This window comes from Pristiophorus japonicus, chromosome 6 (assembly GCF_044704955.1).
Source record: "Pristiophorus japonicus isolate sPriJap1 chromosome 6, sPriJap1.hap1, whole genome shotgun sequence".
Taxonomy (NCBI): Eukaryota; Metazoa; Chordata; class Chondrichthyes; family Pristiophoridae; genus Pristiophorus; species Pristiophorus japonicus.
The window spans coordinates 153,518,364-153,545,964 of NC_091982.1; the positions used below are offsets into that span (position 1 = coordinate 153,518,364).

At 45.0% G+C, this 27,601-nt stretch overlaps 1 protein-coding gene across 1 annotated transcript in view; it reads right to left on the reverse strand.

Annotated features, from left to right (window-relative positions):
- Positions 1–27,601, reverse strand: part of crocc2 (ciliary rootlet coiled-coil, rootletin family member 2) — a 367,498-nt gene that overhangs the window by 45,828 nt on the left and 294,069 nt on the right. The window contains exons 33-34 of the mRNA XM_070882196.1: positions 24,761–24,910; positions 19,394–19,594 (exon numbers count right to left, since the gene is read on the reverse strand). Coding sequence (XP_070738297.1) covers positions 19,394–19,594; positions 24,761–24,910 — 351 coding nt within the window. The remainder of the gene's footprint in view (positions 1–19,393; positions 19,595–24,760; positions 24,911–27,601) is intronic.

Below are 27,601 nucleotides of genomic sequence, written 5' to 3' on the forward strand. Positions count from 1 at the left end.
AACTGGTTTGTGCACAAGCCTTTTAGTCACCAAAAAAAGCATTTCAGCACCAGCCAGACCACTCCCTGTAGAATGTTGAAACTTTTAACAGCAGCAACAGCCAGAAAAAATAATCCAGCAATGAACCTGTAAGTAGCTCATGATCCCATTAAATAGCACTGGTGAGGCTCCTTCATGCCATTTAACATGTGTTCAGCTATATGAGGTTAAGAGAGGGCATGGCTGGAACATGGAGCGCAAAAACAGCAGTGCTGGTGTTAAATCAGTGTTGGATGCTGACTGACTTAGTGTCAGCGGTGGCTCAGTGGGTAGCAACACTTAGCCTGTGAGTCCAAAGGTTGTGGGTTCAAGTCCACTCCAGGGACTGGAGCACAAAGAAATCTAGACTGACACTGCAGTGCTGAGGGAGGGCTGCACTGTCAAAGCTGCCTTCTTTTGAATGAGACATTAAACTGAGGCCCCGTCTGTTCTCTCAAGTGGAAGCAAAAGATTCCATGGCACTATTTCGAAGATTAGGCGAGTGGCAAATATTTATCCCTCAATTAACACAATTAAAAAAAAAAATTATCTGGTCATTATCACAGTGCTGTTTGTGGGAGCTTGCTTGTGTGCAAATTGGCTGTCGCGTTTCCCACATTACAACAGTGATGACACTCCAAATAAGTACTTAATTGGCTATAAAGCGCTTTGAGATGTCTGGTGATCGTGAAAGATGCTATATAAATAAAATCCAAGTCATGATCTGCCTCCTCTGCATGCTGTTGATGGTCGTTAGGTGCAAACCGCTTTACAAATACGTCGGCGCGTATGCCATTTTGGTTGTTTGAGAGGCCTCGTAGCTCCCAAAAAATGGGTGCTGTGGAGCCCAATCTTTCCCCCTTTAACTCTGGATTTTGTGGGGATAGGCAATGTTTCATGATGGACAGGTGTGAATTATCAGAATTGGAGTCGCTCAGATCGATGGGTGATCAGGGATATCCCAGTCACTTCATGGTCGTTCAATGTCATCTTTCACATGGAAATTCTTTCAATGGATGGCACATGATACGACAGATACAATGAACATTCATATTCTGAATGCATTTTCTGGGTTCAAGGAAACAAAATGATGTTTCATTTGTCTTAGAATTACATCACGTATGGGAGGTAAGCAACTCAGTCATGTTTTTCATAGGTGGCAGAAATCTTCATGACCTAAATAAAGCCCAAATTAAATGAATCCATCCAATTAGGATAAGGTGCTGTTTCTGTTCAAATCATCGTAAAGCCTGTGGCTGCATTTGGAGAAGAAAGGGGCATGAAGGTGGTTGGGTTTAGGAGAAGGAAGGGGGTGACTGTGGTCAGGTTTGGGGAGAGAAGAGGGTTGAACATGGTTAGTTTTGGGGAAGGAAGGGGGAGTCAATAGTCAAATTTGGGTAAAGGAATGGATGGAGGGAGTGAAGTTATGGTGGGTTTGTGAGAATGGCCCCTGAACTTGGTATTGTGCCTCTTGAGCAAAGATGAGCAGGTCGAGGATCAGTTGCAGAGAATGGGTGGGGTAACGGAGGATGGTCAGGCCTCGTGGAACTGTTGTGAACAGGATCAAAAACCTGACCAAACTATCAATTTAAAATGTTCATCAAAAACTCACAGAGTGTAAAACAGTAAGGGGGGTTGAAATTTCTTTGTGCGGTGTTATCAAAAAATTGGTTGACACGTCCATGTCAAGTTCTTGTCAGCACTATTATAATAGTAACTGGCCCATTTAAAAATAAACAGCTTAATGACTTCTCTAATGTAGCACACAGGAATTTGACCCAAAGATGTCTGCAATAAAAATAGCGCTTGAAGAATTTCAACACCTGACAGGTAAGGAGTTTGAATAAACAAATAAAATACATTTCTTCCTGAGCACCCAATGTCGCAACTGAATGAAAGAAGAAAAAAAGCCTGCGATACTCTTCCAGAACTAAAGGAAAGAAGAAATTATTTGAATTTATACAGCACTTTTCATGGCCTCAGGATGTCCCAAAGAGATTCATGGCCAATGCAGTACCTTTGAAGTATAGTCACTGTTAATATGTAGGAAAATGCAGCACCAAATTGAGCACAGTGTGGTCCCACAAACAGTAATGAGATAAGTAATGATGTCATCTGTTTTAGTAGTGTTGATTAAAGGATAGATGTTGGATAGGACACTGGAAGAACGTCCCTGCTCTTTTTCAAACAGGACCACAGTCGGAAGCCTCAGTCAAGTCGTGGAGAAAAAGAGTAGTCCAAAACTAGAGGTCAAAGCCAATGACCATGAAAACTAATTAAAGACTTTTAAAAAGACTTTGCAGAAGCATTATGAACAATTCCACAAGGTTTAACTGAGGAACTGATTTGGATGATAGGCAAGAGCTTTTGTACGGGTCCATAGAAATAAAATGAACTCATGCCAATGACAAGAGAAATAGAAAAGAGATGCGTCATCAAATTATGGTTTTACGTGCAGTGGAGTTAAAGATAATCGGCAAAAACTAGGGGGCGGCGATGAGGAGAATTTTTTTATGCAGCGAGTTGTTATGATCTGGAATGCACTGCCTGAGAGGACAGCGGAAGCAGATTCAATAGTAATTTTCAAAACGAATTAGATCAGGCCATAAAAAAAGCAAGCCAAGCACTAGGATTTATTGCTAGAGGGATAGAATTACAAAGTAATTAAGTTATGCTAAACTTGTATGTACAATTCTGCTCACCATATTATAAAAAAGATATAGAGGCACTGGAGATGGTGCAGAGAAGATTTAGAAGGATGATACCAGAAATGCGAGGATATATCGATCAGGAAAGGATGAACAGGCTGGGTGTCTTTTCTCTTGAAAAGCGAAGGCTTTGATAAAAGTAGACACAGAGAAAATGTTTCCACTTGTGGGGAAGAGCATAACTAGAGGCCAACAATATAAGATAGTCACCAAGAAATCAAATAGGGAATTCAGAAGAAACTTCTTTACCGAGAAAGTGGTGAGAATGTGGAACTCGTTCCCACATGGATTGGTTGAAGTGAATAGTATAGATGCATTTAAGTTAGACAAGCATATGAGGGAGAAGGGAAAAGAGGGTTATGCTGATAGATTTAGAGGAAGAAAGACGGGAGGAGGCTCGAATGGAGCATAATCGCCGGCATGGACTGGTTGGGTTGAATGGCCTTTCTGTATATTCTATGTAATCCTTTGTTATATATACTTCCTCTGCCCACCCTCAAAGCCTCCTTGAAAAAGTGCAACATCCCCATCAATACCTGGGAATCCCTGGCTCAAGATCGCTCTAAGTGGAGGAGAAGCATCCAGGAAGGTGCCGAACACCTCGCGTCTCTTCGCCGGGAGCACGCGGAAGCCAAGCGCAAACAGCAGAAGGAGCATACAACAACCCAAGCATCCTACCCACCCGTCCCTCCAACCACTGTCTGCCCCACCTGTGACAGAGACTGTAGATCCTGCATTAGACTTATCAGTCACCTGAGAACCCATTAGTGTGGAAGCAAGTCATCCTCGACTCCGGGAGATTGCCTAAGAAGGATATATACTTCAAATGCAAAGATTTGCAGGTCTATAGGCAAAGAGCAGAGGAGTGGGACTAATTGGACAGCTCTTTCAAAGAGCCGGCATAGGCACAATGGGCCAAATGGCCTCCTTCTGTGCTGTAAGATTCTCTGATTCTAAAATGCCCACATGACTCCTGCATGGTACCAAACATTTAAAGGTATGTGTCCAAACATTTCGCCACATTTGTGTGATGGCTTATGCAAAGAGCTTGAACAAATGAGCAAGGATCTTGTTTTATTATGGGTGCAATCAAATCAGAAGGAACTAGGTGGGTTAAGTATTGGCCTTTCACTTCAAGGATCAAATCCAGCCCAGAATTATAGGATGAAAGTCTCTTTAATCTGCTGAGTTTGGGCAGTTCAATCCACTCCAGTTCATGAGCCTGCAGGAAAAAATGTAGGCCAGTGCCCCTAATTAAAACGAACTTGGCGATCTCACTCAGGGAGGTCACAGGATGATGGACTAGTGGTCAAAGTCTATTTTTTAAAATGCCACACTGATGCAGTCATAGATGCTCGTCTGAACTTGGAACTAAGGGCCATTATTGGGGCAGAGTGGAGGGAGCTTTACTTGACGTCAACTGTACTGTACGTGTAGCCAACACACCCTTAAAGAGCACAGAAAAAAAGGATTAGCAACCAGGGCTGGAACACAGTAATTAGCCTCATCCTCTGTAGCCCTGGGTAAGGGAAGGAAGGGAAAAAAATCAACGAGGTTTCTGCCCCAGATTACTGTCCCTGATGGAGGTGCATGTGTAGATGCAAGAACTCGACTGTGATGCCCTGTGCAGTCAAATAGTCATTGTTCAGTTTCACACATAAATTGTGGCCATTGGGGCAAGCTACCAGAAGGGTGACAGACACCAGCAGACAGTACCCCAGTGAGAAGTCAATGCCCTCAGGTGAGGAAGCGAGAATACTGGAAAGAAAAGAAAAGTCACCAGACCCAATACTTGGATGATCGCTGGGGAAGGGGATGGGCAGCAATTGGTGCTGGTGATACAACGCACTAAATTCCATAAACACCGAATGCCAAATGTAAGCATTATTCTCCTCCAAGCATGGAATTCCCATGTTCCATTCCCATCAGATGGAAATCCTCGCTGTGACACTGCTTCACCAAGCAACTTGTACGTTTATCAGCCATCAGCTGTAACATGATAAGAGCCGTGAAATACCACACATAATTAATTTAAATGGCTGGAGTCAACCCGTGGAAGCTTTCAGATCTGAGTTTCAGGCCCAGTTTGTCACAAGGCCAAATGAGCAATTTGGGTAATGCCTGCACTGCTGATGTCAAACACAAGCGTGACACAAATTATTTCCCCCCCCCCCCTCCACCCAGGCTTACTATTTAATCCCCTTCAGTAGTTCCTGATTAACTCCTCATACAAACAGAAAACTGATGCCCTAATAGTTCACAAACAGGGACTTGTAAAGAAAAAGAAAGATTAAAATTCAATCAAACTTTCAGTCACTCCTTGTTAGCCACTGGTCTTGGTGCAATGTGAAAACCATTATTATTTTGTTCCATTGAATTAAGGGGGGGTGAATTTATGAGCTGACTGGCTGGCTGTCAGTAACTCGTACCTCGCACATTGAACCTGAATTTAACATATGTGACACAGGAACAAACAGTTCCAAACTCAAGAAATTTAGGAACAAAATTCAAGTTTGATTATTAGATTTCTCTCAACTAGTTCTATTCCGCTGCCCCCACCCCGACACTAGTGTACCAGGCCTCATATCTTTATCTCCATGACAGAAAACATCACTAGCATAAATTAGTTCCCCCTGCCCTTAGTCGGGTCTGTCACTGGAGATGGGATAGAGGAAAGTTGAGACGATTGGTGCACATTGTACATGTGGGGGTGGGTTGTATGGGATTGTAATCTACTTGTAGTAGCCTTGTGGGTGTGGCCTTAATGGCAAGCAGCAGATTTTCGTGGCATCTGGTCTGAATAACCATCTATGGATGTTGTGTTTTGGTCCACACCAGTATCTCTGGCTGAGGACTGTATCTGGCCAGTTCTGTAATTCCATGAGCTAATCCCACACTAAGTCCCACTCTCCTATCACCTATGTCCTTGCTGACCTATATTGACTCCCTGACCCCCAATGCATTCGATTTAAACTGTCTTCCTCATCTCCGAATCCTCATGACCTCACCCCATGCTAGCTCATCCTTTCCACTCTTGTCCTCAAAATCTAACCTTGTTTGCATTCCCCCCTCCCCTTGTAGAATCATAGAAATTTACAGCACGGAAGGAGGCCATTTCGGCCCATTGGGTCCACACCGGCCAACAAAGAGCTATCCAGCCTAATTCCACTTTCCAGCTCTTGGTCCGTAGCCCTGTAGGTTATGGCACTTTAATACACATCCAAGTATCTTTCGAATGTGGTGAGGGTTTCTGCCTCGATCACCCTTTATAGTGCCTCCATTTGTGGAAGAGCCTTCAGCCACCTTGGCCTTACTCTCTGAAACTCCATCCCTAAACCCCTCCCACCTTCTCAAAACCTATCCTTCCTACCAAGCCTTTGGCCACCCCCCCCTAATCAACCTCCTCCAGCCTCAGAGTCTGTTTTCTTATTTGTATCAATTTTGTGAAGTGCCTTGGGACGTTTATTATATTAAATGCACAACATTAATGCAAGTTGGTGTTGTTCTGGCTCTCTGATTGTGTAGGGTTTGTGTCATCTTTGGACAGTGCAAAGCCGATTCCCCGTAGGTGGCCTTGGACTTTCTGTTGCTCTGGTTGCTGGTTTGAGTATCAAACTGTCATGGGTGCTGGGGAAGGAGCTGCTGGCATCTTGGTTCAATATGTGGGGCTCCATTTTAAAGGAGAACACCTTTGGTTGAGGGGTTGTGTGCTTGGGTTCGCTGGCCTATTCGGGGAAAGCAGTTGCTATTGTCGGAAGCATTACTTCTGCTTCTGGCAACTGGTCAACCCCTCAGACATCAGGGTCCTTGGTCTCATGAGAGAGTGGGTCTCAGTTCCATTGAGCGTTGGGGAAGACAAAAGATCCTGAGAGGTGAGTGTATTTCAGCAGCAGCCCTCAGCTCTATGATGGGACTATATTTTGGTCAATGCAGGGACATGGGGAGCACTTGCAGTAGGTGGAAACCAGAGAGGGTTAGCGCTTTAATCAGTACTCCTGTCAACATTGATATTGTGAGCGGCAGCTGAGAGAACAAAGCCCTGAAAGATGGCAGATCAGCTGTTGGAGGATTCACTGATCTTGCCGTCTTGTGTGGAGGGATGAGTAAGTAGGCTCACTTGGACGGGTGACTAGAGTGCTGAAGCTTGGACCCAGTGGTCAGAAGCACCCTTTAATGAAGAGGTTTGGGGAGAAGTGGGAAGTGGCATGTTCTGGGTCACCTCTTGGAAGTTGAAGGCATTTACTGGTTTTCTGGGGACTTTGTTTAATGACAGTTTGCAGGGAAACTCTGCTTTCGATGGGCTTAATTTCCCCCAAAGCTTTTTTTTGGTGTTCTTGAAGAGTTACGCCAAAAAAAAAGGGTTGTAAATTTCCCCATTGGATCTCTTCATTTTGGCGTGGCCTAACCTGAGGGGGGTGGAGCCTTGATCTGCGCCAAAAAGATCGGGCTACCATGGTAACCAGGGACACAATGCGAGCTGAGGCTGCATATAGCCACCTCCCAACAAATTAAAAGAATAAAAACACATAGCACCACCTTACCTCCAACCCGGCCCGAAGGCTGTCCGGTCTGGTCCCATTCTCGATCGCTGGTTCGGGTCTCTCTCTCTATCTCTCTCTCTCTCTCTGTCTCACACTGGACAGCCTTCCTGTGTGTGTAAACTGGGGACCGACTCTCTCTCAGGACCAGACTGTGTGTGTGTGTGTGTGTGAACCGGGGACTCAGAATGGAACCGGACAGCCTTCCTGTGTTTGGGGGCTCAGAATGAAACCGGGCAGCCTTCCTGTGTGTGGGAACTGAGAAGGGAACTGGACAGCCTTCGGGCGGGGTTGGAGGTAAGTTGCTGCTTTGTGTTTTTCAATTCTTTCACTGTGTCCGGGCATCTGCTGCGCGCTTTCCTTACCTGCACCGATTTCCTTAACTCAAGGGAAGGTTTTTCTGCAGAGGCCACATACGCTGGCCTAATCAGAACTGGAGTAACTCTCAGCTGACCAAACTTGCCTAAATGGCCAGAAGTGGCGTAGGTGGCTGATTACGCCCCCTTTGGCTGAAAAAAAACGGACTTAAAAAATTCATAACCAACTGAGTTACACTGGTGCAAATTGATTTGGGAAACTGGGGATTTTTAAGTTAGGCCAGAAAAAGCAGCCTGCTCCAAAAAAAACGCGCAAATGCTGGGGAAAATTGAGCCCATATATCCTGTCAATTTTCTCAGCTCTATCGGAGTAACTTAAGGCAGAAATTGGCATTGTGATTCATAGCTCCCAATTTCAGCAACAGCCTGGGTAATGATGCAACCAGCAGTCCCCTACAATCAAACGTAATGACTTTGACATTGCTGGCAAGGTCCAAGGGTGCAAAATCAAAATCAATAAATCCTGAAGGATGGATGGGATAGATCTGAGGCTGCAAGATGAGTTTAGGGACACAATCTATAAAGGGAGTGCAGTTATCATAAGAGAGTCAACATGCCAATATGATACCAACATTTCCAAACAGATGATAAAACAAACTCATTAGTTTTACATCAGTAACTGGAAAAGTAATGGAGCCAATCATTAGGAACAAAATTGAGGATTACCTATACAAAAATAACCTAGTCAATGGCAGGTAATAGTCAAAAGGGGGAGATCGTGCTCACCAACATTAAGGTGCATGAGGAGATGACATCTCATGTAGCTATTGGAAAGTCCTGTGATATAGTATGCTTAGACTCTCAAAAAGCCTTTAATAAAGTTCCACATAAAGCTGCGTCATAAACTCAAGACAAGTGGTGTCCTAGGTAAAAGTGGGAGGTGGATACAGAACTAACTGAAAGAAAGGTAGCAACGCATAGTAGTGAGGGAAATGTGATGTGCTGAATGGAAAGCCCTAGTGAATAGTGCTGGGGATCTACTGTTTCTAATCTATACAAATCACTTGAATTCAGAAACACAAAGCAAATTGCACAGAATTCCAATATATTATTCACTCACATTGTATGAAATTTCAATGGACTTTTTTTTCACTCCCATTCTACAGCTCGAATTCAAAGGAACCAACCTATTTTCCATTGATTTTCATTACATAGATAGGATTCCATTGGACCAAGCCCTTTCCCATTCCCTCCCATTATATAGAATCCTAATTGACCAAATCCTTCTCCATTCATTCCTATTGTATAGAATCCAAACCTTTTTCAATTTACTCCCATCACAGAGACACCAAATGGACCAACGCCCTTCCCATTCATTCCCATTGTATAGAATCTTAATGGTCCAAACCCCTTCCATTCATTATCAGTGTATAGAATCTGAATGGAGCAAACCCCTTCCCATTCATTCCCATTGTATAGAATACTAAATGACCAAACCTTTTCCCTCTTATACAATTGTACAGAATTAATGTTGTAAACACTAAATGCTTCCCTATTACCCTCAGTGTAATATTAATTCTTTGTGAATCCATTGCCAGATTTAATTTAGAGCTAGCAATTTATTTTATTAATCTCATTATTCGTGTGCACAATGTGCCTTTTGTCCGATGTTTTCTGTTCACTTTGGGTGGACTGAATTGCTGAACAAATGATTAAAGGTTCTCTTGCCAGAAAAGATTTGCGATCAGACTCAGTTTATAAATTCTCATTACAGCATAACTTTTCCTGGCAAACTGGCAATGTGTTTATCAGAATCTACCCATACAAGGGAAGGGAGTGGTTCATTATTAATCCCCTTAAATATTTAGTGGTAAATGTTACTGCACATTTTGCTTTCTTGCCAATGCTTGCAGCCTTTACTTTAAATGATGTGCCTTTTTGAGTGAAGATTTAAGTTCAAACTTCAAGAGAAAGCCATTTCTGGTTCTGGTTCCTTATTGACCACTGTGTAATCCCTCTGGTCCATGCAATTCAGCTGGGATTGACTATTGGGAATTGGCTCAGTGATATTTTCTTATCCTTGCAGGGTGATGATTTAACAGTACAGGTAGGGATTTATTGAGGTAGGTGCTTCATTCACTAAGAAGAGTTATTGAAACCCAACATTTTGTTTTGGATTGGATAGACAATTTGTCTCATCAAATTAATCTTTGCAATGAGACTTCCTTTGGATGGTAGGGAGGAAGTGTTCACAGGAGGCACTTGCTATTAACAATAAAGTAAAATACAAGGGTTACACCTCATAACTATGGCAGCTTAATTAACTTAATCTGTGATAATAGAACTGGAAAACAAGCCCAAAATTAGGAAAGGTAAAGCAGAAGTTCAGAGAAAAGAGTTTGGTCACAGAGAGGTAGATTTGTGCAACAACTTCTCATCATGAACAGTTAACAGTACGTAGGTTCAAGTCCCACTCCAGGACTTAAGCACATCATCTAGGTTAACCTTCCAATGCAGTACTGAGGGAGTGCTGCATTGTCAGAGGTGCCATCCTCCCTATGAGTTATCAAACCGAGGCCCCCTCTGCATGTTGAGGTGGATGTAAAAGATCCCTTCACACTATTAGAAGAGCCTCTGCCTTGGTCAATATTTCTCCTCAACCAACTAAAACAATTTAACTGATTATTCACTTGTGTTTTTGCGGGACTTTGTTGTGAGCAAAATAGCTATTGTGTTTGCCTACATAACAATAGCAACTAAACTTCAAAAGCTGCAAAGCTTTTGGAATGCCAGGAGAGACACAATAAGATGCTATATAAAAGCAAGCTCTTTCTATCATACTCCTCTAACAAGGAGCTGGAAGAATGTCTTGTTAAAAACAACATTAAAGATTATCAGGATAAGCGTATATGTAGATGATCAAATTCTCTATAGAACACTATTATCCTAGTCCAGGGCTTTTCAAACACTTCTGTTTTGGGGGACCTTTGCAATCATTGATATACTCTTGAGGACCTCCTGCAAATATAGACACATTCCCAGGGGAATCCTCAGATATTAGCAAGTTCCTGGGGGACTTCTGCAAATATTAGCGTACACCAAGGAATCACTATAAATATTAACACACTCCCAGAGAACCTCCTGCAAATATAAGCATTCTCACATAGGGTCATTACAAATAGTGGCATGCTGCCAGGGGATTCCTGCAGATACTTACACACTCCCGGGGATACCCTGCAAATATTTACACACTTCAGGGGAACCCCTACAAAGGATTACACACTCCACGGGACTCCTAGAAAGACTGACACTCTCCCGGGAATCTCCAATCCTAAGTTCCAACAGACAGTATCAGATACCCAAAGGAACCGGGCAATCGCTGCAGAAATTTTTATTTTTTAGCCAGCAACGGAAATGTTTTTCTGCTACATGAATAAATACAATAAAATTATAGCAATCTGAACTCTGGTAACCTTGACTCCAGGGACCACATTGCAGTTCTGCTTGGGAATGAATATCATCTGTGAAATGCAACCAGTTAAGATTGGACAAGGTCAGCTGTAATTCAATATCGATATTGCATTTTTCTGCCTTTTTACCTGAATGCTTCCCGGGGTCAGGGAGACTTTTCATGGCATTTTCTCTTTTGTGCATATTGCATTGGCTGTTCACTGCTGTCAGGATTCTTAAATAAATGGAGTAGGATCAACAATGAGTAGTTTGGACTTTGCCCATCAGAAAAACTGGTCTCAATAAGACAAGTGACTTCTCTTGGTCCATATTTTAGTTTGTTAAGTGAAAGCAATCTTTTGTTCCGATGGAGAAAGCCTGGTGAAGGGCCAACACCCAAAGGTCAAGACAACACCAAGTTCAAAATAGCAAGAAAGAAGATGCGAAAAACCAAAGAGATACTAGTTAGGCAAAAAGAGTGGTATGGTGTGTAGGGAGAAAACAAATAAGGGGAAAATCGAGGAAATAAGAAATAAAGAGTCTTGCAACAATTGGCAGACACGACCCCTTTCTATAAGGGCCGTGACCGTCGCTCGGTCAGTGCGGAGAGGCCATTTTGTATATTGCCCTCCTTTAATTTTGGAGCGGTGTAGGGGACCGCTACCCCCATTTTCCTGCTGTGTCGGGCACAGGCCAACCCCTTACTGACCGGTGGCGACGCCCTTTCGGAAATTGTCCTGCGGGAAATTGTCCCCGTGGGAGCGACGCAGCCGCCGGTCGGTGGCACTGACAGCTATTTCCGTCGGCCGTTCCGACCCGCCTCCACTTCCGCCCTGCTAGTGGCAGCCACTCCGACCCGACCACATTTCCGCCCCTCTCCTGACACCAACTCCGCTCCGACTGGAAACAGAAACCAAAGAGCTGAAAATCGCCGGAATGTCCGCCCATGCACCTAAAAAACGGTAGGTGCGCCCCGTTTCGGGCAGATAGCAATTTCGGCCCCTAAGAATCAACAGGTTCAGAATGTGTGGTATCCATGGGCTGGGTCTCTCTGACTGCCTGTCTCTCTTCCACAGTTATGTGAGCCCGGGTGGCCCTGGAGAGGCATTACATGGTACCCACCAGTATGCCTGACATCTTCAACGACTGGTGGGCAAATAGAATAGTAATTTAGGGATATATTGTTTAAAGTATTGTATAGCTTGATTGGATCGCTAGTGTTTTATTTGTGCCGCCCTCCTTCTGTGGGGGAATGTATTGAGCTGTTTCTTGTCTTGGTGACACACCCAGTGCCAGACGCCAAGACATCCTTGTAAGAACATAAGAAATAAGAGCAGGAGTAAACCATCAAGACTCAAGCCTGCTCCGCCATTCAATAAGATCATGGCTGAACTTCTACATCAACTCCACTTGCCCAGCCTATCCCCATATACCCTGGTTCCCTTAGTGCCCAAAAATCTATTGTTCTCAGTCTTGAATATACTCATCGACTGAACATCCACAACTCCCTGGGGTAGAAAATTCCAAAGATTCAGGACCTTTTGTGAAGAAATTACTCCTCATCGCAGCCCTATATGGCCAACCCCTTATCCTGAGACTATGACCCCTAGTTCTAGACTCTCCAGCCAGGGGAAACAGCCTCTCAGCATCTACCCCGTTAAGCCCTCTAAGAATTTTATATGTTTCAATGAGATCACCTCTCATTCTTCTAAACAGGCCCATTCTACTCAATCTCTCATCATAGGACAACCATCTCATCCCAGGAATCAATCAAGTGAACCTTTGTTGCACCTCCCCTAAGGCAAGTATTGGTTTGGTAAGGAGCCCAAAACTGTACACAATACTCTAGGTATGGTCTCACCAGGGCCCTATATGATTGAAGCAAGAATTCTTTACTGTTATACTACAACCCCCATGCAATAAAGTCTAACATTCCTTCAAATTTCTTGCTGTATCTGTATGTTAACTTCCTGTGATTCGTGTACAAGGACACCCAGGTTCCCTTTGAATCCCAACATTTACTCATCTCTTACCTTTTAGAAAATATTCTGCTTTTCCATTCATCCTACCAAAGTGACAATTTCACAGTTCCCCACATTATACTCCATCTGCCACCTTCTTGGCTAATCACTTAACCGATCTATAATCCTTTGTAACCTCTTTGCATCCCCCACTCAAATGATAGATGTTTAATGCTCTGGTCAGACCACATCTTCAGTACTGTGTCGAGTTTTGGTTACTAAGTGACAAGGGAAATATCTAAGTGCTGGAGACAGTTCAAAGAGCCACAAGGTTATAATATCCAGCATCAGAATGTTGAGCTCTGAGGGTTGACTAGAGAAGGTGGGGTACTTTAACCTCAAAAAAATTTGACTGAGGGTGGAATTTTCTCAAAGTATACGAGACGCTAAATGATGCACAAAAAATGGTTACTTAAAGGAGTCAGTTTGGTAACACGTTTGTCCCTGATGGAATAGGTCATAGTTCAAATCCAACCAGTGCCAAACTGACCAGTAACAAGTGAAATAGCCTCATAAAGCTATGAGTAACCTTTTTTCCAGTCTATTTCAGGTGCTTGTTTTGAGTATGTTTTATTAAAGCAATATGCTGATTATTTTAAGGCCTCGATGGCATTGAAGTGTTAAGTTGTTTTGAGATCCTTTCAATGGACCTGCTATGAATGTCAATTCAGGCATGTTTATGTTCCCATATATAAAAAATTCACTGTGGTTAGGACACATTACAAGCATCTGCTTGGCAGAATCTTACATAGCATACAGTGTGTCAGCTGTGGCTCAGTGGGTAGCACTCTTGTCTTTGAGTCAGAAGGTCATGGGTTCAAGTTCCACTCCAGAGGATTTGAACACAAAATCTAGGCTAACACTCCATTGCAGTACTGAGGGAATGCTGCACTGTGACGAGGTGCCTTCTTTTGGATGAGACGTTGAACCGAGGCCCCGACGACCCTCTAAAGTGGACGTAAAAGATCCCATGGCACTACTCGAAAAAAAGCAGGGGAGTTACTCACTGGTGTCCTGCCAATATTTATCACTCCAACAAATGATCTGGTTATTTATTTCATTGCTGTGTGTAGGGTACTTGCTGCGTGCAAATTGACTGCTGTGTTTCCTACATTACAACAGTGACTACACTTCAAAAATACTTCATTGGCTGTAAATTGCTTTGGGACATCCTAGCTATATAAATGCAAGGCTTTCTTTCTTTCTTTCTTTCTTTCTTTCTTTCTTTCTTTCTTTCTTTCTTTCTTTCTTTCTTTCTTTCACAGTATAAGAGTGCACCATTAAAATTCATAGTAAATTGACACAACCACTGAGCCATTCTACACAGTGGTTGCATATCTACTGACGCCCATTCCACACCCTCAAATTGTAAGAGCTATCAGAACTGGAGAGAAAAGGATAAGTTAAAGTGGGTTCATTGTGATTTGTTTTAAAGCTTGATTTTTTTTTTGTTACGAGGGGTCCTAATGTGCTTCTTGTTCTTTAAACAAAGCAGGGTGGGCCCTGAACAGGCGTCAGGCTCAGTGCCATCACATAGATCAGACCAAGAAGTGGACCGCAATGGAAAGTGACTGATCAGCCCACACACAAATCAGGTTTAGCTGCTGGTCAAAACGATCATTTGTGATGCACTTCTGCTGATTCAGGCCCTTGGTTTTTGCAGCTTGAATTCTAATAAACAGAACCCTCTTGCCAAGAAGCGTTCTGTTTGTGTCAGGATTCTGTAAACTGGCAATAAATAACTGCCACTTGGTGAACCTTTGCACTCCAGCCCATTTCACCATTTATTCAGCTATATAATCTCAACAAAAATGCACAGAGCACCTCATAAAAATATACTTGAAGGAAACAGTGATTAGATTCACAAAATCTGTTGTGTTCTCTGTGAAATTCAGTGACCTGAGCTGAGCATTAAAAATAGGTGACTGACAACATGTTATGCTTGGATAAAGGATTTGTACAAGGAGAGTGAATGGGAAGGGGATTGAGCCATTGGAATTGTGTACAAGGGGAGCGGATGGAAAGAAGCTTACTCCATTGGAATTCAGTACAGTGGGAGAGAAAGTTTGATCCATTGGAAAGGGTTTTGGTGCATTGGAATTCAGTTAAATGAAAGTGAATGGAGAGGGCTCAGGTCCCTTCAATTCTATGAAAAGGGAGGTTACCAAATGGACAAGGAAACCATTGAGGAAAATTAAGGGCTGGATTTTCAGTTGGATTGTGGCTCTGTTAGAGCGCCAGAGGGGGCGGTAAATGGGTCTGTAAATGCTTACTGCCCGGTGTACCAACTTCCAGCTCTCTGCCGGGAAATTTGGTGCCGGTTTTGTGGTGGCGCGGAGCAGTATCGCCCGGGAGCTTCACGCCAGTGTGTAACGCTCCTAGTTTCGACAGCGATGCGACATTTGCTTAGAGAGGCACCTGTAGCGCCCAGTAGTGAGACCGCCAGAGAAAGTTTGCATGCAGGACTATCCCTGGGCACTAAGAGAAGGAATGATTGAAAAAGGTAAGTGGAATTGATATTTCTTTGGCCTGGGGTGGTCTCATCCACCCAATGGAAGGGAAAGGAACCTCCCTGCGTGCTGTGAGGGAGTCATGGGAGAGCCTGGGTGAAGCCGTGCACCTTTGTGCAATGATTGTCCATGTTTGCAGCACCTCAATGCTGCAGAACACTGACAGCACAACTGTCAAAAATGCATGTGGGCATGGTCTCTTTAAGAAACCAGCTGATGACGCATCATCCGATGATGTCATCGGACCTGCTTTCTTTTAATTGGCCGGGAACCTCACAGGGTGGGCTTAACAAGCTCAATCTAGGGAACGTCGTGGGCGAAGCTGACATGGAGCCAGGAATGGGGACACGACCCGCCTCGGACATCGACCACCTCTCTCCCGCCTCAGTAGGAAAAATCAAGCCCTAACTGTGTGTTATTGAGAGATTGTGGGAGGATTTACTCCTGCTGGTTTACTCCTGACTTGCTGGCTTCAGTGGCAGGAATAAATCGTGTGCCGCAACATTCACACAATGAGCTGACCAATGGAGCAGTCGAAGTAGTGAGAAAGCTGAGCATTAAGCAGATATTTAAATGCCTGATCTTGCACAGAGGCGTGCAGGCTATGCATTAATTCAGCAATACTGCTGTAAAATAGGATTAGATGAAGAAGGATAGGAGGAAGCTCATGTGGAGGATAAACACTGGCATGGACCAGTTGAGCCAAATGGCCAGTTTCTGTGCTGTACATTCTATGTAATTCCATGTTAAAAAAAAATGCAGGGAAGCCAGAGCTCGCAAGAGTCATTTTGATGACCAAATACTGGAGGTTGTAGTAAGTGTCAGAAGAGCTGTACGGTATAGAATAGTTCTGTATGGCATCCTCTCCAGAAGGGCTTAGTACAGAAGGCTTGGGAAACAAAAAGCACACAGAACAAATGCAGCCTCCAGACCCCTGCGGACCATGAGAGATGTAGGAAAAACAAAGATGTACGGACTCCTGATAACGGCAATGCTAAAGCACAGTTTGAAATACCAAGTATCTGCTCCAAGTAAGCATGCGTGAGTTGTCACAAGAGCAGCGAAGTAGTAGGGAATGGTGCTGCCAGAGGCTTCCCCAAGTTCAGGTCAAGTACCATTTTGTTTTATTTTCCTTTTTAACAAATGTACTGCAATGCAAGGACTGTTTGACAAAGGCTTTTTTGAGGAAGCATTTTGAAGTATATTGAAGAACAGACTGACAACATAGCCTGTGTCCCCAAACAAGCATCTTCTTCAGTCCCATCACTTTTCTAAGCACCAATAAGCGACACACATCCTGAAAGCCGTAAATAGTGAGCTTGAGAAGGCAACGCCAGTCAGCAGCAACATGTGCTGGTGGCACCTGATGCCTGATGAACCAGCACAATTTCTGCCCCTGCTACCTCAATGCCTAAGAATTCGGGGGAGGGAATTTTCATGATTCAACTTCCGCCTTTGCACTTAAAAACGGGGCAGTAGCGGGACCAAAATTGCACGGGAAAGTGAAGTGCCGTCTGATCGCTGGTTGCCCGCCCATTCCGAATTTCGGGAAGACCTTGATTTAGTCAACCAGAAACATGCTTCATGAATAAATACAAAATAGGGGTCAGATGACCGAGTCATGCCACCCGATGCCATTTTCGGCTTTGCCTGCCTTGCTACCACCAGTTTCCCGCCAAGCTTGGGAGGTGGCCACCTTGAGCATACTTTTCAAAGGTGTCTTCAGTTGCAGTCTGGAGAGGCTGGAGGCAGGACATTTTTGCTGCAAAAACAAAATACTGTGGACGCTTGTGTGTTTTGAGCCTTAAAGGCTTCCGATATCTGACCTCCTTGCTGCTTTGATTACTGCAAACATTTTCCCTGCCGCCATAAGCTGCTGCTCCCTTTCACTCCTGATGTTTACACCCTTCCCCTTTGAGACGCTGCCCTAGGCCCACCATAATCGGATTTTGCGCTACGAGGTCAGCGACCTGTTTATAAGGGGTTCTTTTCTCGCTGGCAGCTCTGAAATGAGAGCAGGCTGCAAAAATGGCTCTGGCCCTTTGCTGACCCCATTAGGCGGGTGGAGTGCAAGTCCCACCTAATTAACGCTACATATGAAAAGCGACCCCTGATCTCGCAGCGATTCTAGTCTTGTAGGGCTTGGTTCAGTTGGTAACACTCTTGCCTCAAAGTCAGATGATTGAAGGAGATCGAAGCACCACTCCAGAACTTGAGCCTATAACCCAAGCTGAAACTTCAGTGCAGTGCTGAGGGAGTGCTGCACTTTCAGGGGTGCCATCTTTCAGATATGATGTTAAACTACTTGTCTCTTTAAGTGGACATAAAGCATTGCATGTGCTTTGTGAAGAAAAGCATGGGAGGTCTCCTGTTCTCCTGGCCATTTCCCTCAACCAAGACCACCAAAAACAGTTTTACTGGTCTTATATTTTATTTATTGTTTGTTGAATCTATTGTGTGAAAATTGGCTAACATATTTGCCTACATGATAACCAAAAGAGAAGGGCAGATTGGTCTTTCATGTCTGAGTTCTTCCAGATCTGTTCCTAATGGCAATCAATCACCCTGAGATCTCCCTGAGGTTGTGGGGAAATGGAATTGTGGGCAACATCTATGGCCCTTGTACAGCATTTGCCATTGACCATACGCTGGGCAGAACTGGGGGGGTGGTGGGGGGCGGCCAGCTACTCTTCAGTCCCACCTCCAAATATAGGGGCTAAGTCTCCTCCTCACCGCGTGGGCAGGAAACCGGCCGAGCGGATCGCCCGCCTGATGTAGGACATTCCATTGGAATGGAAATCGAGGAGGTTCTTCAAAGGGTGGACAGACCACTCAGCCCAGGCAGTGAAGACAAAGATTTACCCCATTGTGTCACAATGGAAAGGAGGCAGGAGAAGGAGCACCTGGACCACCCCCATCAGGCCAGAAAGGAGCGGAAACCCAGCGGAAAGCGGTTCCACCTCAGATTTCTCCCCAATTCAAAGTCCAAAAGTGGGTCACAATTTTTACGTGCTAGTTTCTTTCTTACAGGTTACAGCTCATCAGGGGCTGGGTTTTCTGTTCTGGTCATTTCGGAGCGGTACTGGCAGCGGGGTGGTAAAGTTTGCGCCGGGAAATGGTTTGCGTCCTCAGCCACAAAATTCACAGCTGGGCCCTGAGTGTGGAGCGGAGCACTAAGGGAGGCATTGCACACCCCTGTTAGGGCGCTAGGCCGGCTGACCAATTGAAAATCCCGAGCTAATGAGCCAGCCTCGGAGCACCCTGAGAGAGGCTCGCTTGAAGAAATAAAAATTGGCACAACACACAAAAAACATTCCCAATACCTTGACCACCCCACATTAGCATAAATAAAAATGAACAAAACAATCACACTTACCTCATTTCTTACTTACTGCACTCACCGTCGCCAGGACAGCTCTGACCGCCTGGTTTCCCAGCTGGTCCCACTAGGGCACACTAGAGGCTCAGCGTCAATTCAAAATCGAAGCACAGTCGAAACTGGTGGCACTCCACACTGGTTCGACGCTCCCGGGCGCTGGTCAGCGTCCCCGCAAACCCAGCAACTAATTTCCCGGCACTGCAGACTGGCCACCCGCCTAGAAACCATTCCTGTTGCCATTGCCGCCCCTCTGGGACACTAACAGGGGTGGCAGAAGACCAAAAATCCAACCCGAAGGATTTTAATGTACAGATAATGGGCAGATAGATACCTGATGTCAGCTGGCTTCCAGCCATTGTGGCTCTGACTATTCCAAGTGCAGGTCAATGGCTGCTGTCTAGAGTGTATTTCACAGAGTGATCAGCCAGTGCAACTTTGATTGACCCCCTTACCTTATCCAGTGTTTTCTTTAAGGCAAATCGGTCCTTCTCGAGGCGGACTTTTGAACGGTGAAGCTCTCGTTTCTCGTTCTCTAGCTGGGCGACAGCTCTCTGCAAGTTGGTCACTCGCTCCTGGTAGACATGCTTTTCTTGTTGAAGCTTCTCAATGTGCTTCAGGGCCCCCTCCTCGCTCACCTGCCGCTGGTGCAACATCTAGGGGTGGAGTTAGAGAGTTGGAGCGATTGGTTTCACAGCCCTGTCCCTTATCCGCACTCACAAATCTATAACTAGAGTTTAACCAGTGCTAGAAGCAATGACAGTCTCTCTCCAACACAAACTTATTGGTGCATTATTTTGGATATAAGAAATTGACCATAAGAACATAAGAAATAGGAGCAGGAGTAGGCAATACGGCCCCTCGAGCCTGCTCCGCCAATCAATACGATCTTGGCTGATCCGGTCATGAGAGGCTGTGGGCTGGTATGGAACGTATCAATTCTGATCATTTTACACCAAAATGTATTTTCTGTTCTGATTTGAATTTGTGGAGATTCCCCATTAAAATTGTAGCTGTCCATCTAGTAAATATTGAGTTTTGGGATGATGATGAGATGATTAGCAATGAGAATATGTAGGAATGAATACTGCGGAAAAATGCAGGTTGAATACTACAGGAGCACTACAGAACTGCAGAACACTGTGGGAATACTGCAGGGTGAATGCTACAGGAATACCACAGGAATGTATTTCTGTATGTATGGTGATGATGAGTGTGCTCAGTAGATGCGTACCCGGAAATCAGCGCGGTCCCGGCTTCCAAGACCATCAGCAGGCCGGGGCCATATATTCAAAAAGGAGTTAGATGTAGTCCTTACTACTAGGGGGATCAAGGGATATGGCGAGAAAGCAGGAATGGAGTACTGAAGTTGCATGTTCAGCCATGAACTCATTGAATGGCAGTGCAGGCTCGAAGGGCCGAATGGCCTACTCCTGCACCTATCTATGTATCTATGTATTAGAGGGAACTGCGCGTGCTGCTGCAGGAGGGCAACGGCTGCGAAGCCAGGTAGCTGATTGCAGTGCAGGCAAGCACAGCAGGAGGGGTGAAGGAGCGGCGAGAGATTGTAGAAGGATGTGATCACGGCCGAGGAGAGGCATGAGTTTGGGGCTCAGAAGAGGTGAGGGCCCAGGGGCATCACAGGCCAGACCACGATATGTGTGTGCACTAGGTCCGTGCAGCAGAGCTGGTCTCCAGTTGTCTTGGGTAATCCTTGCCACTTGACCAAGACTAGCTCTGTCAAGCCCGTGTGGTGGCTGAAGTGCATTGGCCACCTCACGTTAAAAAAATCCATGCACAGGCATCTTCCACCCTTTAGGATGTAGTTCAGAATCTGGAATATCAGGTCCTTCATTGAAACACCTGTGAACTTATCCCTTTTTGGCGTGGAAGCAAGTCATCTTCGCTTCGAGGACTGCCTACGAAGATGACAGTAAATGTCAGGTTTATAGCCATTGTCCTACTTTCCCTGAGGCAATGCTGAAAATTGAGACAATCCCTGTTGAAATTCTACCTGCCCCACCTCCAAATAGCACTATTCAAAGAAGAGTAGTGGAGTTTCTCCTAGTGTCCCAGCCAACATTTAGCCCTCAAGCAACACCACCAAAAACAGATTAAACTGGTCATTCATCTCATTGTTGTCTGTGACCTAGCTGTGCACAAACTGCCGAGCGCATCGGTCTACATTACAATGACTTCAAAAGTAATTCATTGGCTGTGAAGCGTTTTGGGACACCCTGAGGATATGAAAGATAAACATTAATGCAAATTCTTTCTCAGACCTGAGTGAATATTTATTTCCTTCAACAAATTGCTGGTTCTTACTCAGACCAATTACTTTCTATTTTATAAATACTTGTGCACTTTGGGCCAAAATTTCATTTATTGTCATCCATTGCAGATTCAGACAATTCTGGAACACAAGTGCTCTCTGGATCATTGTAAATGGAGCAGGTTGGGCTTACTTTGCCTATTTGTTCTCCACCTAGAAATATCACCTATTCAGCTCTACTAATGAACTTTAATCACTCAATGAGGCAATAGTTAGCATGCCTGGAGCATTACTTGATATGAATGGAAGTGGTTTTCCAATGGTGACTTGAAAGGATGAATCACCACCAACTTTGGCCGCATAACTGGACCAACTGCAAGTTTCAAGCAGGATGTTACCATCTTGTCCTGGATCCCATCCGCAAGATTTGGGATTAGATTCAGTGTTGTAATGTTTCACATTTCATTTAAGCAGATAACCTCACAGCCTTAGTTTAATGTAATGTGTGCTGCAGCACATTAAAAGGTGGCACTGCTTTGGTGGATGAGAGCAATGGGAACCAAGAGGACATGTGTGAGAAGAACCAGCCATCAGTTTGAGACAGAAACAGGTCTGAGGTCAGTTCCATGCTGTGTGATTTTCAAATGGAGTCTAAGGACCGGGGGAAGAGAGTCAAATTGTTTCTTAAATTGGACCTGATCCAATTTTTGTCCTCTCGGGGAACGATGAGTCACGTGTTGGGCTGCATTTTGCCGGTGCTCAGAGGGCGGATTCAGAGGCGGGTCCACTACCAAAATCTAAAAGATTGATAGTGGGCCGGTATCCCGCTCTGAACCCACCTCCGGGTAAGTTTCCTAAGTGCCGGGTCTGCCTGCGCTTTACAGACCCAGCACGGGTGAGCCAATTGAAATAGTAAAGATGGTGTTTAAGGGTAGTTGAACAGCATTTTACCACCAACTGACTATTTTTCCAACTTTTTCACGAGGTTCATGTCGCTCGGGGATCACGTCAGGTAACTAGATCGGGTTTTCAACAACTTTCCATTGTTTTGAATAGGTGACAGCTGCAAAAGTGGTATAAAAGCTACCATTTAACACCTGTTCAATTTCCAATCTTAGAAGCTGGAGCCTTTAGGATCTGGAAGAGACTTTTCAGCTTTATGCAAGTTGGAAGCGTTTGGAGTAAACGCTTTATTCACTGTCACCTCCTTGGAACAACATATTTCACCATTGACAAATTACTTCTGTCATCTCAACTTCAGCTACCATCTATTCCAGCAGCATCGGTGCCCTTGAAAAAAATCTCACCTTGATCCTCACAATCCCACCACGATCAGCCCCAACACCAACATCACCAGGCACACACTCATCAACTGACGCACCAGCAGCACCAACAACACCAACCTTCTCCGCAATCACCTGAGGCTGCACAGGACACATGGCTTCAGCACCCGACCACATTACTGCCCGGGAGGCCAGGGATGACCTTACCATGGCCAGATTTATTCCACTTGACACTGTGCACCCTGGCTGCCACATGATGCACCAGGTTAGCACCACCCCACACCAGCACTATAAAGCATCCCTACAATGCCCAAGCCATTCCTTTCACACTCATCATCATTGTAGGGGATGCCGTTATATCTCACCATTCACTACAATTCACTAAGCCACTTCCAAAGGTGCACAGAGATCTGTCCAAGAAGGCAAAGTATTCAAAATATAGATTTCAATGTTTGACAATACAACAATACATTAGCAGAAACTCTACATGAACATTGACTAAAAGACCGAAGCCTACCCTTGTGTATTGCTAGTTGGTATGATTGGACAAGAATTAGGCTGAGTGTGAGGGGTTGCTAGTGAGATGGGGATGTGATAAGAGGGAGAGGGATGGGTGGAGGTGCAAGGTAAGTTAGTGTGAGTAAGGATGTGCAGAAGTAGAGTAGGGCAGGCAGAGTGATGGGGATGTGATGAGTGGCACAATAGGATAAGGTTGAGTGTGGTTTTGCCGTAACGTTTCATGTTCTGCTGTGATCCTTGAAAAGTTTGCGCCACTGCAGCCAGGTCTCTTCCGCCCATGGAGGGAGTCATGGGAGAGGCTGGGTGCAGCCCTGCACCTCTGTGCAGTCATTGTGTTTGCAGCACCTCAATACTGCAGAACACCGACAGCACAACTGTCAAAATCAATGTGGGCATGGTCCCTTTAAGGAAACCGTCTGATGGTGCATCATCAAATGATGTAATCAGACCTGCTTCCTTTTAATTGGCTGGGAACCTCGCAGGTGGGCTTATCAAGCCCAATCAGGGCAAAATCACTTCAACAGAGCGCGATGTTACCGGGAGCGGGGTCGCAGTCTGCCAACTACCTCGGCCGCATTTAGCCCACCTCGGTAGGCAAAATCACGGCATTGTGTCTGCGTGGGTGAGGTGGAGTTGTTCGAAAACACCTAAAATCCAAGGTCAGATATTGAAGGTGGCAACAATTGTGGTTTAGGAATTTTAGTGAAACGATGAGCCCTGGTTAATGAACACTGCGCAGTATTTACTGGAGCGTTCCAACAGAATCCAGTCAATGCCCAACAATGAGGTCTGCCCAGAGGTTGTATTTCCAGCCAGCCCTGGCAGAGCCCAGGTTAGAAGAGCCAGAATTTTTCCTTCAGCTTCCCATTCCTGTTCATTCCCAAAGCTTTAACTCAGGTGGATTTCACACATGCATAGCAGGGATGAAACTAATTCGTTTAGACTCACGGCGAAAAGGGCATTGCTGGAAAACGTAAATTTGCAATCCCAATCGACTTAAAGGAGTCTCACCATTCCTGGAATCAAAGCATTGCAAAGTGATGGCCTTAACTTTCACATGTTGCAATATTCTGACTATCCATTTTAAACATTGTGCTGGAGCTCATGATGTTGCCAGAAGCTAATGGTAATCCTGCTCCCAAGCATCAGCAGTTGCTTCTTCATTGATTATCTTCCATATAATTAAATAGATGTAAAGCAAATCCAGCTCCCCTAATAGTTCAGTGGGAGAATGCACTGTCTGGTGTGGTACTCAGCTATAACAAACTAGGCTCTTTCCAGGTTTGATCCCCAGACTGTGCTAAGTTAACTGATCTCAACGCTTCACTTGCTACAGTTGGCCTCAGTTTCTTTGAGCAAGAGAGGGGGGGCAAAAGCCAGCCAGAATTCCTGCTCCTGAACACTGTCCAGTGCTTCTTGCTGGAAATGCAGATGTGGATGCCAGTCGAGCAGAGGATCGGCTTGGCTTCCAACTTTTCTAGGCCAAGAAGAGGGACCCAAACAAAGCAAGGGACGAGAGGACAGCTATTGCCTGTGGAATCAGACCCCACCCAGTCTGAGTGAACGTCTTCAGGGCAGGAGAGGACAAAAACTGGAACAAATACAAAGATTGATCAGGAAAGTGATAGTTTTGTTGCTGTTTGATTTATCAAGCATGGGGTCCTCCTGATGGTGCCACTTGCTCTTCAAATGAGGATGCACGCACTCATACTTCTGCACCGGTAACGCCCCCGTTTTCTGTCACCTACCTCCTGCAGTTGTCTGTTCTGTCCTTCCAGCTCCAAGCGCCTCAGCTCCAGATCCGCCAGTGCATTCTGCGTCAACTGCACACGTTCGACCAAGGCGTGGTTCCTCTTCTTATTGTCCGAGAGTCCCTGACAGATGGTGTCCAGCCGCTCCTGCAGCAAAGATACAAACAAATAAACTACACTATCATCATCATCATCATCAACATAGGCAGTCCCTCGAATCGAGGATGACTTGCTTCCATGTCAAAAAGTTCACAGGTGTTTCAATGATGGACCTAAAATTCCAGGTCCGAACTAAATTTTGAAGGATGGAAGATGCCTGTGCTTGGATTTTTTTAATGTGTGGTGACCGTTGCACACCAGCCACTACATGGGCTTGACAGCGCTCGGTCTTGGTCCAGTAGCAAGGATTAACCAAGACGACTGGAGACCAGCTCTGCTGCACGGACTTAGTGCGCACACATATCGCAGTGTGGGCTGGCCCGTGCTGCCCCTGGGCCCTTGCCTCTTCTGGGCCGCGAACTCATGCCTCTCCTGGGCTTCGATCACATCCCTCTACAATCTCTCGCCGCTCCTTCGCCCCGACCTCGCCACTATCAACAGACAGGTGAATCTCGCACACTTGAACATTACATAGAAATTACAATGCAGGAGTAGGCCATTCAGCCCAACTGGTCTATGCTCCACACGAGCCTCCTCCCACCTTACTTCATCTAACCCTAATCAACATATCCTTCTATTCCTTTCTCCCTGATGCGTTTATCTAGTTTACCCTTAAATGCATCTGTACTTTTTGCCTCAACTACTACTTGTAGTAGCGAGTTTCAACCACTCTCTGAGTAAAGAAATTTCTCTCGAATTCCCTATTGGATTTTTAGTGACTATCTTATATTTATGGCCCCTAGTTTTGGACTTCCCCACAAGTGAAAATATTTTCTCTATCAAACCCTTTCATAATTTTAAAGACTTCTATCAGGTCCCCTCTCCGTCTTCTCTTTTCTAGGGAAAAGAGCCCCAACTTCTTCAGTCTTTCAGAACATAGCAGTGGCAGATTAACATCAGCAGACCAATACCGAGTCAGGTTCAGGTGAGGAAACATTTACACTTTGTTTCACAAGAACATTAGCACAATGCAACTAACCTGGTTTTACCAGCCATGATGATGGCTTTGCCTAGGCTGCATTGTGCCCACTTCCCTCTGGTGTTACTCTGTTTGTTACACTAAACTCTGCTGCCCTGTCACTGGGCTAGGGAGAGGAAATTTCATCCGTGGCTCCCATTCCTGAATAAAGAATGCTGTCACCTCAGAAGAAAGCTGATCGGGCCGTCGATGCCTGGGCAAGAGGGACTCAGCGGGGTCTTGGAGTAGGGGGCAGCGTTCGGTTTTGTGCTCAAATATCTCTTCCACTTATGGCCACAGAATAAAGTGAAGAACGACTTGAAATATTTGGAGGTAGCTGCATAATCAAATCACTGGTGCACTAAGAGTTTCAGGCACTACACCAAGATCAAATACTCTACGTCAAGAATCTCTTGCATTGCATCAACACCAATTATTTTACATCAAGCGTCTTTGGGTTGAGCAAACTCCTGCCTCGCTCCATCTGATGTGGGTCACCAAATTTTTAGCCATTCTGCTGCACTCTGCTGGACTTATGTGCTGGGAAGGCGATGGATATTCGATCCCATCATTTCCAAAGTGTTCTAAGATTAGGTCCAATTTGAAGCCCTTGGTGATTGACAGCTCAGCAGGCCAACCCTCTACCTGACCTCACAGTCTTAAAGGTACTTTGCTCCTTTTCTCTCTCTCTCATCCCTTAATTAGAGACATCAAAATGGTAGGGTCAATACCAGTAGTCTATAATAGAACCTGGGGCCAGTTAACTTGGGAATAACTCGCTTGAAAGTTGAAAGTAAGCTTTCATCTATACTGTCAGTAGAATCGCGTCTTTTTTCACAGAATGAGGAATTGAAGGAAGTGACAGATATTACTGTGAAAACTGTATTCCATTTAATCATGTATTTCATACACAATAAGCCAGTTTTTTGTTTTGCATTTGTGCCTTGCCCCACTATAAGGCATTTCAGTCAGCCTCTGTGCAAGCAGGAGAATCCAAACAGTGGCAAATGTGCGATAGCAGTGGCCAGTATACGCAGCAAGGGTTCTATGTGGTGTCTCAGACCATGCTATCACTTAACTCGATATTGAGCAGTAAAAGGTGTACTCCAGATCATAGGGGACATTAGGTCTGCTCCTGGGAGTGAGCACTGATGCTGAATCTGAAAGACTATCCATTGCAAAATCAATCACTAACAGTGAACTCTAAAAATTACCCTGCATTAAGAGTTTCCTGTACTGGTGTTAAATCATCCTGAACAACTTCATAAATAACCTGGGCTGGAAAGATGCCTTCTTGAGCTGCCCTGCACCAAAAGCTGCCTCTCTACTGTGCTGAGAGCTCCTTCACTATGTTAAGATCTTCTTCCACTGTATCAAGAGCTTCCTGCTAAATACAACATAGGGATGGAAAAATTGGTGACCGGTTTCCCACACACAATTCAGCAATAATGGAGTTAAGATGGAACTATTTGACTGAAAAGTGGCAACTGCTTTCCAAACCAAGGCACCCCCCTCCTCCCCGCTCTTCCCACTCACGCCTCTTATGCCGCTGTTAGGATTATTATAACGCTGGGTATACTGGCTCTCTGCCAAAACAAACACACAAAAAGCTCTCTCCTTGTCTGAGCAGAGATAACAGCACCAGAGGAGACAGCTTCAGCTTTGCACAATGTCACAGACACCACACAGTCAGATTGTGCCTGATGCTGCTGTCTATCCAC